The sequence below is a fragment of the Ixodes scapularis genome, unplaced genomic scaffold (assembly GCF_016920785.2).
Source record: "Ixodes scapularis isolate PalLabHiFi unplaced genomic scaffold, ASM1692078v2 PGA_scaffold1__304_contigs__length_218370807, whole genome shotgun sequence".
Classification (NCBI taxonomy): domain Eukaryota; kingdom Metazoa; phylum Arthropoda; class Arachnida; order Ixodida; family Ixodidae; genus Ixodes; species Ixodes scapularis.
The window spans coordinates 207,400,099-207,415,127 of NW_024609846.1; the positions used below are offsets into that span (position 1 = coordinate 207,400,099).

The window sequence follows — 15,029 nt, forward strand, 5'->3', positions numbered from 1 at the left end:
CTGTGGTGGTTTCATTTTGGAGGAAAGGTGTTAGGGGATCACTAGAATGCGCAGAGGCATGCCGTACAAATCCATAGCAAACTGCTGGGCACTTTTGTTGCAGGTGAAATGTCACGGTATCTCGCTACTTCGGTGAGGCTCGGCTCGTTCAGCGCGTTCGGTCCTGGCTGTTGTGCGTGAACCTTCTTGGCCGTGTGTGTCTTATTCGACAATGCTTCTTGCGGTCGGGTCTTCGGACATTGGTTGTGGTCGTTTAGCATCCCGCCTGGTCCTTTGAGCTCGTCGTCTTCGTTCAGTCATATTCTTTTGGGACTGGCACCTACGGTCTCTGTGTTCTTCATCAGTCACTTCGGCTTTTAACTTAACGCGTGGAATGTACGTACACTTGATAACACTTCCTGGAATGAAGATACCAAGAATATTCGTTGTTTAAAAAAAAAAAAATCAACCAACCAGCGGCGAGTTTACGTGTGACGCCATACGTGACGTTATGCTGGGCTCAGCCGATTAGCATCAAGATAATCGGCGGCTTTACAAAGTTTTTGGACCCCCCCCCCCCTTTTTTTTCCCTCAAAAGAGACAACGGACGTCTCACGTATCTTAAAGAACCATATTATTTGCGACGCGTCGTTGCTTTTACCGGAGTTCAATATTTCTTGATTGGTTCTTGGTTGCCTAGATACGGTGCGATATTGTGATATTATCATTAATAGACCATATAACGCGCCACACCCTCTTGCTGCCAGTCAGCGTGAGTACATCGGTGTAACCTTGGAGATTATGAGTGCTTAGCGTACGCACAGGTAGTAAAGAAATGGTCGAGTTCGTTATCTTTATTCCTGAAGCATTTACAGTAAGCCCTCTGCAATGCTGTTGAGAATTATTAAAATTGAAGCAAGGCGTCGTAGGGTGTGCGCTTGCTGCTCAGCCACTGTATCAAAAAAGGTTACCACTCCTTCCGACCATTACATCTGTCCGTGAATTTGGGGTGCCTACCTGGCGACCAGGCCTTCCATCGGGAATCTGGCTGGGAACCTCCTGTTCATCGTCATTTTTGCCATGCCCGACCTGAAGGGACTCCAGACCGGGATGGTCGAGTGGAGGGTCGTAATCGCCAACATGCCTTGGGCGGTGCTCTTGGTCTACGGGGGAGTGCAGTGCATGGCTGCTGCCTTCAAGGTGGGCGAACCTCAGTGTTTCTTTATTACTTTGTTTATAGGTAAAACGAAAAAAGAAAGAGTTCATGTTTTCAATAAAAAATAAAAAAGGAAACTATACTCACCGGCGCTTAAGACAAAGAGAGTGTCGCTTATTATGTTTACGTTCCTTGCTTTGTGGCTCTTCTTTCCGCGCCCTTATAGCCAAATGCTGCATTCTCATTCGCTGGGGAGCAATAATGAGGTGCTCGTAACTTGCCACGCCCTGCATTTCTTAAAGAGCCACTGACAACCCCAAACATCGACCTACTTTTTTAACCTTCTCAATTGTATCCAGTAATAAAGGACACACGAAACAGTAATCGCGAAGGAAAAAATAAAATTGGCGCACGAAAGAGCTAACTAAAGTTTGTGTCCTTCTCCCCCCATTTGACATGCTCGTCGCTGCTTTGATTGGGCACGTAATTGGCGAAGGCGCTTCTAAAGCGTTAGGAAGTGGCGCAAGCTGCATGTCTGTAACAATTATTATTTCACCTATTGAATGCGTTTTCGAACGACAGTTTAAAGGCACTGGTACTGGCTTCAAAAAATAAAAATCAGAGACCAGAAGTTTTAATAAGGAAATATCGGCCGTCTCCTAGCTTTTCTTCGTACTTTCAACATGGCGGCACCCGGCGGCTGTGCAGGGGGCGTTGGTAGGGGTGCGCGCGAAGGGGAGGTCGAAGGCAACTCGGACAAGTTTTTGTTCTTTTTTTTGGTTCCGAATGATATTTTTTAATAACCTCTCATCCCGCACCTTTGCGACGTCACCCCTGACGCCGACCACCAAGGGCTGCTACACGTCATTTTCTTTCTTGCCTTTTTTAGAAATCGTTTTAGACCGCAGTTCTCAAGTTTGATGTATTTAGGGCGGATTCCGAAAGACATTTTCAATCTCTGCAATATTCAAAAGAAAAAAAAAATGTTCATGTTGGTGTTGTCAGGGGCCCTTTTAGCTGTCAGTGGCTCTACAGTTTTAATTGAGTAATAGACGTGCTTTCTATTAATAAAGGTCGGCCCCCACGTCTACTAATCTGAAGACGTAGGAAACAAAATCTAGAAAGCAAAACTTTCAAAAACATTTGATGGACGTTGAGTGTATTTTGTGTTAGGACAAACAGGGCACACCAAAACCCTTTACGCCCTTATAGGCCGACGTATAACCTCGGTTTTCTGCAGGGAAGATAATCCTCTTAGCGCTCCGCTCTCCTAAGCTGCGAGGGAGAGCCATGTTGGTGCAAGGTAAAACGTGGAGATTATATAGGAATAAAGGTGGCGGACAAAAGTGGAAAGCGCGAAGTGTACGTCGGGCTTCAAGAGTGTAAGCAAGACTGTCGGAGGGCTAATACTCCTAGGCTATTAGAGCAACAGCCTTAGGATAACGATTACAATCCCTGCAGATAGAGAACAAGGGGACCAAAAATAAACAAAAATCTCCGAACACAACTAGGTGTTCAGAAGCGTTTTCTCTACTAACGTCTAACTCCTGGTTAACTCAGCTGGTAGAGCACTCTACTGGAAATGGAGACGTCCCTGGTTATTGGTGAAGGTGTTAGACGTTTTCAGTCGCACACCAGTCACCTAGCGCTGTTTAAAGATTTGTGTTTGTCCTTTGCCCCCTTTCTTCCCCTTCTCCAGGGATTATTACCAATATTCTTGTCCAGCTCGCTTGCACCTTTACATTATTTGCATTATATTCATAGCCATAGGACGCTTGCGAACACCCTAAAAGTAGCGTTTTGATCCTCTTAGCAGAATCCTAGAGAATTGTTTTTATATGCAACGAGTTTACAAGAAACGCGCTCACATGCAGTTGCACATGCACAGAAATAACATTTACAGACGAGTACACATAAAACCCGAATCACAATTGTGTTGTCTCCTTCATGGCCTTATAAACTGGAGATTTTAAAGATACTCATTCGCAGGTGATCGTCTCCGCAGCTACAAAGCATGCGGCTTTCCTCTCGTCTTACCTCGAAATTCAGGAATACTCCATTGTGTAGAGCAGCGCCTTTCCTTTCGCAAGAACGCGCATTCACGAATCATGAATAGGGGTTTGACTCCTACACCGTGTCCCTGATAGCTTGTTTGTCGGCGTGGCGCGCTTCGACAGGTGTCGGGGCTGGCTGCCACCATCTCGGACCTGGTGCTCGAGCTGCAGTCTGCGGACCCGACCATCAGTCAGCTGATCCTGACGCTGATGGCCTCTGTGCTTACCGAGGTCATGGACGACACCGGCACCTGCGGAATCCTCGTGCCCCCTTCAGCACGCCTGGTAAGAAACGATCGTACGCGCAATGAGACGAGGCCCAGGAGACTCTGTATCCTCTGGTCGGTTCACTTTCTTCCTGTGTGTCGCGGACATCCTCTGCTCCGTCTTTCATGCGTTTTGATAAGCGAGGGGTTTTCTCAAATGAAGAATTGCATAGGGCGGTGAGAGTTTAATATCCGAGGTACGAAAGGAGCATTTGCATTGGTAGAAAGCACCAAAAACTGGAACCCACTAGATTTTCCGCGAAGCAGCAAGTAGAACGACTGTAATTTAATTGTTAAACCACTGAATATTACTTTATTACTTTATTTTATTAAAAAGCAAGCTGCTCTTCTTATCAAATTGTACTTAAAAATAGGCACCAATTTGTTAATATCCACAATCACTCCTCTGATATTAATCCACTTAAATCTGGAGGGCCACAAAGCAGCTTACTAGAACCGTTACTCTTTAATATAAAGTATATCAATTGTATTGTTAACGTTGCACAGTAAGTACTCTACATAATTTACTCACATTTACCAGCCTATTTTTCTCAGTTGCATCTTGTAATGATATCTCGCATGTAGCTAATGACACCATAAAAGATCTTGAAATGTGGACTAGTGCTAATACTCTCAACATAAAAAAAAATTAAACCAAAGCTTAATTCTTGCGTTCCAGAAATAGGAGTATAACCTTCCAATTGACATTCCTCACCTACTGATATAGTTATTAGGTTTAAAACTTTGGTGGTGATCTTCGCTAAGAACATGACTTCAACTGAACATATGTGGAATATGTAATTTCTAAACTGGCGTGTATCAGTTGCACATTACACAAACATCCCCATGTACTTTGAATTGGAGTTAGGATGATTTTAAATAACTTTTTTTTTATTCCATCTGAACTGGTGTAATTTAGTCTGGGTTGCCAAAACCAAAAGTAATCTTTAAAAGCTAATCTTACTACAGAAAAAGAGGCATAAGAATCGTAAGTACTTTGTGTAAAGTATAAACTGGAATGTCTTCAGATTTATAGCTTCTTTATTATTTTGGCATCCCTTAGAAGGCATCCTATAATAGGGCTCCGTGTATTCGGAGTTTATTTTTCGTCAAATTCGGAGGGTGTTTTTCGAAGTTTATTTTTTGCCAAAGATTCGGAGTTTATCGGAGTTTATAATTTTTGATTCCCAATTCTATGAAATTCGGAATTTAATTTCGCTTTATTTTCTGTTAAAAATAAATAAATAAATAAATAAATAATAACCGAGTGTAAACCTATGCCAGATAAAAATAAAACGCGCTTGTATCAATTGAGATATCTTCAGTTCAATTTGGCGTTTGTGCCGTTTCCATTGGCATTAATAATTTATCCACAACAAAAGTCACACAAAAGTGGCGCTTTGATAAACGCCGATAACTTAAAATCAATAAACTCCTGGAGTGTAGTGGCTAGAAAGCTCGTAGTCACCCCATCATATTCCATCAATCTAGCCCGCGGCCGCGCGAGGTGGAGTGGTTAAGGAGGTAATAGAGAGTTTGAACTGCCCCTCTTCCCAATTTTATACAATCGCTATGGTCCATAGCTTTCACTGCTACTAAAACATACCATTTCCTTTCTCTAAATCACAAATCGCATGGCCCAAACTAGAAACCAAAAGAGTGCCGTTTGTCGTGACCCGAATATACAACGAACGACCTGTTGCCCTGAATCAACCCTGAAGAGACAAGCGGCAATACCCCTACTGACAACGGTCGGAGATTTGCAAGATAATGATGGTGGAATTTTTCCAGGACCATTGGCACTGTGCTAATCAAACTGTAAAAAAAATATATATATATTACTTTATTTTTTTTGCGGGGGGGGGGGGGGGGGGGGGATGGCATTGACACATAAATAAGCGGAGTTTATCGGATAAATCCGAATTGACCGAAAATTTACCGGCAGGTGCTTTTCGGAGTTTTTCGGATTTATCCGAAAACACGGAGCCCTACCTATAACATAAACCAAGGGGATAGCGCTTCACTCTGCCGCGTCACGAGGAAGCTGCCACTGGTGGCGCTGCCAACCTCTGGTCAATGGGATGAGCCGGCGGGAGCCGGGGTGGAGCACCGCAGAGCTGTATATGGGGAGAGTTTGGTCAGTCTATGATCTCGCCGCCGTAACGCTCTCCTCCCAAGTGAGCCAATCAGCACGCGGCGTAGAGCGAGAGGCATGAGCGCATGCGCGTGAACTCCCGGCTGCTCCCACCTGAGTGGGGAGGGCCGCCATCTTCAATCATTCACCCGGCGGAATGCGTGGGATCGGCATCTAAATCTCGATTATTGCCTTTTATATCACTGGCTCTGGCAAGAAAATTACATTCTGTTATTTCTCGGTGGGTTAAAAAGCTAATAAATGAAGATTTTTCGGCGTATGGCCACAAACTTTTATTCAGGCGAAAATAAGTCGGCCCGTAGCAGACGACGCGTAGCCTCAGCAGTGCTCTTTTCTGACCAGTCTCCGACAGCGTTGCTAAAAAATGGCGGTCGTCTTCTCTCTGCCGCCTTCTTTCCCTCTCGCTCCTTCGGCGCTCTCCTCCCTTTCATTTACTTTTTTCCTCTCCGGCGCCTTCGTAGCCACACCCACTGGCCAAACTCTCCCAATATACGGCTCTGGAGCACCGAAAGCAGCGGCGCCGCCATCGCCGCAGTTTTCCCCTCGTGGTGAACTTCCGATGTAAGAATGAGCTGGGATGACCTTGAAATATTCGCGTAGCGCGGAGCAGGATTTTTTTTTTAAATTCTGGATGAGGCTGAAAGTACACGAACTGATAATTTTAAGAGATTGGTGAAAATAGGGAGTTTCAAGGAACTAAGTGCGTTTACTGAGCCAAAAAGGGGACATTATCGAGAAAGGTTTTCTGAAATATGAGGCAAAATTGCGAGCATGGGGTGCGCGTTCTGGGTTAGGGTCGAAGTTCTCACGAAGACACGTCCACGGTTTTAACCGGTCTCTCAGCCATTGTCACGGCTGCGACTGCAATTAAAAAAGTGATGGGGTGCATTATGAATGTCGCTTTGATGTCAACGTCCCTTGCGTTGCCCTTTCAGCTGGAAAGAGTCGCCAATTTTAGCGTGATGAAAAAAAATATTTCAATACATCCTCAGCCAGCGATTGTGATTGGACGGTATTTGTTAAGCTCATTGCCTTCGTTAGGGGAATATTTGTGGCTAGGGGTTAGTCACAAGAGCTGTCAATCATTGTACCCAAGGTAATTGAAACAATTTCGGCCAATGACAAGCCATTATTTTCACCTTATTCTTATCAATTAATGACCAAACTCTACATATACGGCTCTGTGCCCAGATTGAGCGGCGCGCCGTCTATAGGTGCCGCACTCTACCAATATGACTCTAACCACTCCAAGATTATTAAGAGGGGTATAGCCACTTGCTTGAACGCGTCCTTATCGAAGTCCTGCCCGCACAAGGTAGCCAATAGCTTCTGGTTACAGGTCAGGAAACTTTGTGAGGGGGCTTCCCCTTTGAGCTCATTGGGGGATTGGTAGAGGAGGGAAGCGGAGGGAGAGGGCCAAGCCAGCTAAGAGACCAGTAAGGATTCCGTATATACATAATGCTCTTCATAGCATAAAAAAAGGTGGGGGAAAAGCATGGCACTTTGGTTCTCCTCTCAGCTTCAAGACAATTAAGCAAGCTATGCGGAAGGGTGGAACGGGGAGAAACACAAGTAAATATGTATAAAAAGAAAAAAAAAAACACGCGACAAAGTATGAACATGATTGTAAACCTGAGACTGGGGCAGAAAGAGACAAAGTATGCGGGCTGCAAAGTGGGGATTGTGTACAGAATCCCTCTGTCTTGTGGGAGGGTGTACGTGGGGCAGTTGGGGAGATGCGTGAGCGAAAGGCTGAGGGAGCATACCCTGTCATTGACGTCAGCCCCCTCTGGTAATCTAACAGTGCATTGTAGTAGGTGTGAATGCATACTTTATTTCGACAACACCCTTATGTTGGCACGAAACAAGAATAAGAATACAAGGGAGATAGCGGAAGTGTTTTTTTTTTTTTATTTCAGATTGTGACAAGGATAATTGTGTTAGTGCCCCCTCAGTGACCCTGTATGAATCGGAGCTACCGTATTTACGCTCAAGCACAATGTGAAAGCGGAAAATAGGATGTGTGGCGATTGGGAGTGAATGGAATGTGTGTCTTGCCGGTTTCGCAGTGGGTGTGTTTTTCTAAAGATTTCACCACTTGTAAGTGGCGCTCTGTGGTGTGCGTCTCTTCTACTCGTCCGTCGTTTTTTAGCGCTTTTAACCCCTAAAACATGTTCACCCAACTAGCCCAAATTCAAACCCGTTTACCAATATTCACAAAAAAACGTACTAAACGTAGGGCGTATCGAGTAACGTGCATCTAATTAACGCTTCCTAGCCAACCAGACTGAGGCACCAGCCGATAAGAAAGCCGATGGACAAATCACGAAGACGGAAGCGTGAACATAATGAGCCACACCTTGCGCCTCCAGTGACTGACAAGAAAACACACTGGGTCATTTTTCCGGTCTCATACATAAAACGTCCGCAGACGTTTTACACAGCAGCACTGTCAAGGGCTGCCTTCCCTGTCGCTCTTCCAGGCTGAGATGTCCCGCGTGGACCCCGTCTACTACGCCCTTCCCGTGACCATCGCAGCTAGCACGTCCTTGATGATGCCGGCATCAAATCTGGCCATCACAGTTGTTATATCCTACGCCGATATCACCGTTTCCGACTTGGTAAAGTATTAAAAAACAGGTTGAAAAAATTTAAAGATACGATTTTCCACATTAGAGAGTGCTTAATTACGAGATTGAACTCGAAACAGCGAAAGTTGTCTAATTAGTCCTGTTTTCGTCATTCTGGTTGTTTTTCGTTTATTTTCATAATAAGACATATTAGCGACGGTGTTTTCGCGGAACCACCTTGCAGGCGCTCTCCCGTAATGTAGCGAGTATGATTCGAGGAAATGACACACTAGGCAATCGCAAATAGTGGTTGTGTTAGTTCGCATCTGTGCCGATTAATATGTCCTAATTTATTAGTAAAACAGGTGCATGACAATAATAACCCCTGGAGAATGAGAACAGTGGGACAAAGAACAAACATAAATCTCCAAACACAGCTAGGTGACTTGTACGCGACCGAAAAAATCCGCCTGGTCTTGGTATCGAACCAGGAACCTCTCCATTTCCAGTGCAGCGCTCTACTAACTAAGGTAACCCGGAGTTAGACGTCAGTAGAGCAAACAAGTTTTACCAGCTGTAACCAGTCTAATACCAACAAGGGAGAACGATCTACATTTTTGAAGGTTATGATGATAATGCCATCAAAAGCTAAAATGCAAGCAACCTCGACAAGAATACCGAAAATAATCCATGGCGAAAAAGGAACAAGGAGGACAAAGGACAAAAAACACAAATCTCCAAACATAGCTAGGTGACTGTTGCGCCACTGAAACAATTCGCCTGGTCCTGGTATCGAACCCGGGACCTCTCCATTTTTTGTGGATGTCATTCATATGGTATACCATGCAAACGAAGTAGAAGTTACTGATGTTCTATTGCAATGACGTTTTTACTGTCCCATGCAGAATATGTGACAAATGAGTTTGTCACCTCTCGGGTTCTGCCTAAAGCAAAGCACGGCATACTCCAGTAACTTAAATTGCCGGGCATGGCCCGACTAATTAAAGCATGAGAATAATAATCTCCGCAGAAACGAAGTAAAGGAGACAAAGGACAAACACACATTTCCAAACACAGCTAGGTGACTGGTGCGGGACAGAAAAAATCCGCCTGGTCCTGGTATCGAACCAGGGACCTCTTCATTTCCAGTGGAGCGCTCTACGAACTGAGCTAACCAGGCGTTGGACGTCAGTAGAGCAAACGGGTTTAATCCCGTTTGCTCCACTGACGTCTGGAGAGGTTTCTGATTCGATACCAGGACCAGGCGGATTATTTCGGCAGCGAACCAGTGACCTAACTGTGTTTGGAGATTTGTGTTTGTCCTTTGTCCCTTTCTCCGAGGATTACTATTGTCTCCGGGGATTACTATTGTCATTCTTGTCCAGCTCGCTTGCATCTTTGTATTAGTTATATTGAGGCAATTGGTGAATTCATTTTCTCCAGATTTCGGTAAGGACTGCTCTTAAACTCAAGAGCTCTCGCGGAAAAGTTCACCACAGATTTTACACAAATATTGATGTTACCAAAACAAGCTGGCAAAAACGGTCAAAATCCATACCAGGCGTATCCCTCATTTTTGAGATGTCACCGACTTCAGATCTTACAGGTTTGCAGCTGTTCATTATGCTTCGCGTCGACCGGGTGAATAAGCAGGGATTCAGTTGAAAGGACTTCGGAAACCAACCAATTGTTTTAGAAAATACTTTTTTTATTAGTTTCCGAATTTCAGAAGGTAATCAACTTGAAAGTAATAAGGGACCAGCCCTAACATAACGCAGTGGAACCAACAAGGTACGCGAAGTCTGCTTTTACTGGAGTCTTTAATACACGCGAGCGGGGCTCGAGTTTGAATTGCACATTTTCAACATGATAAAACCATTCCTTCAAAGGTTTCATCTCACTTAGATAATAGTAAACCTACACCCTGTTCAGCGAGAAAGGTTTGTATTGGGGTACTGTGCTGGGTATTCTATTTTTATTATTCAGCTCTTTAGTTGTGGGTTAGCGAATAGTTAACCACAATCCTGGCGCTTGATACTTCAGTAACCAAAGTGTTTGCTTATCGCGACTACGCGTGCAACTACTTCAAGTATGATGAAATGTCATACAGAAGTGTCACCCCACTTAATTAACACAACCCATGAAACCGGTTATGTCAAGCGACTGAAACACCGAATGAACCGAGCTGACAAGCAGAGGAATCTGAGCTCAGTCTCTCCTACCCGCGACGTCAAAAACGATGATGATGATAGCAAGAGAAATACTCCTCGTATTACTAGTATTTCGCGCACACCACAGTGTAATACTTCGAGGGCTCGCTCTCATATCAGCCGAACCAATTGGCACCTGCGCATAACGAGGGTTTATACTTTCACCAAAGATATATTTTAGTACTGTATTTTACTCTGTAAAAGTTCAAGCCAGATCCAGAGTGTCCAACCGGATCCAAATTGAATCGAACCGTTATTTTTAGTCGAAACGAAACAGAGCAGAGCCGAAATCGTCGCCGCTATCTTGGAACTGAACCGAAACTGCACCGCAAAAAAAAAACTTTAACGCTAACCGGTTAAAAGCGGTTCACCCAAATATTTTAACAGCGGCAGCTGTTAGTGGCCAGTCCCCCGGTTTCGCGGCGGCGTGAACGTAAAGGAAAATAAACAGTTTCCCCGCTAAATTCGACGGTAAAATTAATGTTACAGTGACCTGACGTCACGAGACATACAAACGAATTTAGGTTCCGCGCTAAATTTAGCAGAAATATTTACGTCACGTGACATTTAAAAACTGAATGTTTCAAATTACAAAAAAAATAATAACAGCAGTATTTCTACATCTTTTGGAAAATTGCCGTATACAAGATTGCAATTGATTTATTTCGTTAGTTTGTAGATACTGCTGTCCAACTTTTGAAAGCCAAAGCATGATGTAGGTAGAACAGTAAAAGAGTGAGGAAAGCCAATAAATACGCATGAATATTAAATAAAACGGGTAAACACTTTAGTCCTTGGAGTCCTTTCTGAGTCCTTTAATCTATTAGAAACGCTGTAAATTCTAGAACATTTATAATGTGGTTCAAGATGAAATGTACAAAAGCCTTACTACATGTACTCAACAACGACACCGGTGTATAATTGCGTTCTTTTTGTCTCCACTCTCATATATAGGCACTAATTTGACTACTTTCTAATCATCACCCGTTTTTGTTTGTTTTAACTCCAAGAGCAGGCCATGTAAAGAAACTTAGAACAGCATGCGGCATACATTTTTTTAAGAAAGCGTTAGGAATTTCGATCTAACTGAAATGTTCAATGTATATCTGCAGAAGCAACGTCCCACGTGACTAGACACAATAGCGCTGTTGTCACCGCGGCGTTAGGTGACGACACAACTTCGACGTGTGTGTCGAGATCTATCATGAAGACCTCGAACGTATTCGCCACATATCAACCAGGCAGGCGGCATTAACCATTTGTTCAAGATATGGAGCTTTCCAGTCAGTCTCGCGGGTGCGGTGACTAAGCAAATATTATAGCGCATGACTGATGAAGGACAGAGCTGTAAACCGAAGGCCCAGATGCACGTGCACATGAGACCGAAAATAGCACGAGCCTGACGGCAGTATTTGGCAAACTTTCTAGCTGATGCTGATGCCTAAGTGTGATCTATGTTGGGAATGTCATTGCATCTCCGTGTACTTCTCTTTGCAGTAAGGAGTCTCGCAGTATTGGATTTTTTTCAAAGAATTATGCATTTCGTGTATTTGCCTTCAAATCTTACATGTGAAGTGGACACATCATTCGTCTATACGTTCCTTATGAACTGGGTTGGGCAGTATCGCGATACAAATGTATCGCGATAGTATTTCAGAAATACATTTCGTATCTGTATTTATGTATTGCAATACATTTCTTTTTTTTTTATCAGTATCTGTATTCCTGTATCGAAACACATTTGGAATGTTTCTTTGTATCGCAATACAATCAGGATGAAATGTATTTCATTACATTTCTTAAGAATACCCCCCCACACACACACAAACACACACACACACACACACACGCGCGCGCGCACGCACGCACGCACGCACGCACGCACACAGACACACACACACACACCAAAAAAAGAAATCCGAACGCCTCTTTCATTTTTGAGGTAACCAGGGTCAAGGAGATGCTGGGCATTATTACTCTGCTGAACAAGGTTCCTTCCGATTTTCGGAACTATTTTTCTATGCGTCCTCTTCTCTCTTCTGAGGAGTGTTGCGTATTGCGTAGGTGTGGAGCGAAGCATCTTCTGCTGCAGGTCCCTAGTTGGGACTTAACGAGGCATTGTTTGCTGGCAGCCAATGCCCGCTGCTAACCGTTTATGTTGCCTTAGCGTACACAGTACACCCAACCGGCAAAGCTGAGTCACAGACCGTTGCAGCACTAACCTGGCGGTGGTGGACTTGAAATAGTAGGATGACTTACGTAGCGAAGTTCAACACATATCCGAATGCGTCTGCACACATAATATTGCACGGCTCAAGGGTAAGTCATCAGTTGACGTGAACGCGACCCGCTGCTCGGGTGATCCGATACCCAGGAAGGAGGCCAGATGTGGCCTTGCTGTGGCGACCCAAACTTGGTACACCTGCAGGCTGCAACTCATCTCGAGAGCACTGTTTCTCAGAGAGCTCGCACCTGTGCTGGAAATCTCAGGTCGCAATCCACGAGACGAGGGCCTGTGTTTGGATGTTGCTAGGTGAAACTAGAGGACTGCCATTCATGCATCGTAGCGTCGGTGGGTCGGCAGGAAGGACCGCTACAGCGATACCGCTGTATTGTTCTTTCAACCGTAACAGAAGATAACATATGTATTCCATTTCTACTATTCTCGAAAATTCAAAATGCAACTGCCTGCACAATCTTCAACTAGGTCACCTACAATGAAAGTATGTATTGTCCTTTCATACAAGAACGTGGATAAAATTTCATGTGCAAGGCCACACCTACAAATACAAGAATACGAGTTCATTCCGCCGTGACATCATGTGATCACTTTTGACAGGGGCAGTACCGTGGTGACGTTTTGTTGGGATTTAGGGTGACATGGAGCTTATTTAGAGCTTTAGGTCTTTTCGCCTCACTCATCAGACAGACAGGATGTCAGGGAAGGGACTGCATCCAATCCTTGATTGAATGTTTTTTGAGCCCATTGAAGATTCCTCTTCGTCCAGAACCGCAACATTCTAGGCGAACTGTTAAGCTTGCGGGAAAGTATTTTCGGGATATAAAACTTCCACTTCAAACTTCAAGCTTCATCTCAGTTGTCGTCTCAAACAAATTTGAAAAATATAATAACAGTGAGAGCGCAGGCGAGCTGGTGTAGCATGGCCATTTCTTTAAATTACCCGAGACTGAGGAGAGAAAACGAAGCACCAAAACTTGGAAGAACTTTGCCTTTCTATTTCACCGTTTTGATGCTTCATAGTTTTCTCGCCCCAGTCTCGGGTAATTTAAAAAAAAAATTGAAAAATGTATTGCAATATCAGTATTTCAGTATTTGTGTTTCTGCCCTCCCTACAATATATTCCTGTATTTGTATTTCCAAATACATCTTCGACTATTTCTGCCCCACCCTGATTGTGAAACGGTGTTTCACAGACCCAAAAAAGAAACATTGAAGCATGTTTCCGCAAACCGCGTCTACCGCTGCCATATTTTTATGTAGCATCTTACCGTGTCGCTGTCCAGCGGTGATGTGAACTTCGCACTGTCAAATTTTGGTAACGGTAAAAATGTACTAAATTCCTGGCCGAACATTTACCTACTTCAACAAAGATTCTATCTCATTATTAAAAATATTTGTTCGTAAGTGAATCTATTCCCCTGTACTGAAAAATTTCACTAAATATTTTTCGTAGTTCCCACGAAGAATGAAAACACTGAAATGGATGCATACGAAACATACTAGTTTTAGGATGTTTCGTATGCATTAGCAGGAACACTCGGTTTATTTGGCATGCTTACGCTTACACAAAAACAAAAGTGTTCGAGGATCTTAGTGATTTCATCATATTGCTTTTTCCCTGTAACTATTGACTTATTCGAATACTTTATATGTTTGATCAAAAGACTCCATTTAGTTTTTACGTCGAAGAAATAGTTTTGTTTGCACGTTCTGATCAAATCTTTTTATAATCGATGCGCTCTTCATGTAAATTTTTAAACAGTGAAATTTTATAGTAGAAAAGTAGAAAGTAAGCTTTCTCTATGAAATAACAAAAGCATTTAAATGTTACATAAACGCACATAAAAGCATATATTATATCTCCGATATTATTTGGTATACATCTAGTGTGTATGCTCAACGCTGTGCTGTTGCAAATAAATAATTTCTCCTAAACTAGACTGTTTCTCCTTTTTTTCCAGCTATTACCGGGACTGATGATAAAATGCTTCACTATTACGGCGGTTCTGCTCGCGATGAATACCATTGGACAACTGGTTTTTCACTTCTCGCATTTTCCCGAACATCTCAAGGCACTTGGTCGAAATGGGAGCACTGCGTCTGGCCCAACCATCTCCAATATAAATACATTATAGTGCGATGTGATAATGAAATGTCGCTCGGCCGACGATATGGTATTTTCATTCCAGCTAAGTTAGTCGTAATAGCGTCGGCCGATACAGAAATATAAAAAAACGACGTCTTGCCATGGTGCCTAATGCAAACTTAGTAATAATAGATGCAAAAACATGAAAATAAACTATGTCATTTCAAGCGACCCATCAAAGGTATGTCCGGATTTCAAGAAAACTTACATGCCACGAAACACAGCTGTTTGTCATTAACTCAGTCACACGT

At 43.5% G+C, this 15,029-nt stretch overlaps 1 protein-coding gene and 1 non-coding gene across 2 annotated transcripts; one reads left to right on the forward strand and one right to left on the reverse strand.

Moving 5' to 3' along the window:
* The first annotated feature begins 1,013 nt into the window (after positions 1–1,013).
* Positions 1,014–14,767, forward strand: LOC120838679 (solute carrier family 13 member 5-like). Its single transcript, XM_042290457.1, has 4 exons — positions 1,014–1,179; positions 3,313–3,474; positions 8,094–8,231; positions 14,594–14,767. Exons 1-4 carry the CDS (start codon positions 1,060–1,062, stop codon positions 14,765–14,767), a joined length of 594 nt encoding a protein of 197 aa, XP_042146391.1. The 5' UTR covers positions 1,014–1,059.
* On the reverse strand, positions 9,288–9,360 carry Trnas-gga. The gene has a single exon. It is a non-coding gene; the product is annotated as a tRNA-Ser (tRNA).
* Positions 14,768–15,029: the final 262 nt, after the last annotated feature.

Bases quoted from the DNA above. Each gene is read 5' to 3' on its own strand.
- LOC120838679 (XM_042290457.1), top strand. From the start codon at position 1,060: ATGCCCGACCTGAAGGGACTCCAGACCGGGATGGTCGAGTGGAGGGTC. The intron at 1,180-3,312 runs GTGGGCGAACCT...GCGCTTCGACAG, and splicing joins GCATGGCTGCTGCCTTCAAG to GTGTCGGGGCTGGCTGCCAC. The intron at 3,475-8,093 runs GTAAGAAACGAT...TCGCTCTTCCAG, and splicing joins TGCCCCCTTCAGCACGCCTG to GCTGAGATGTCCCGCGTGGA.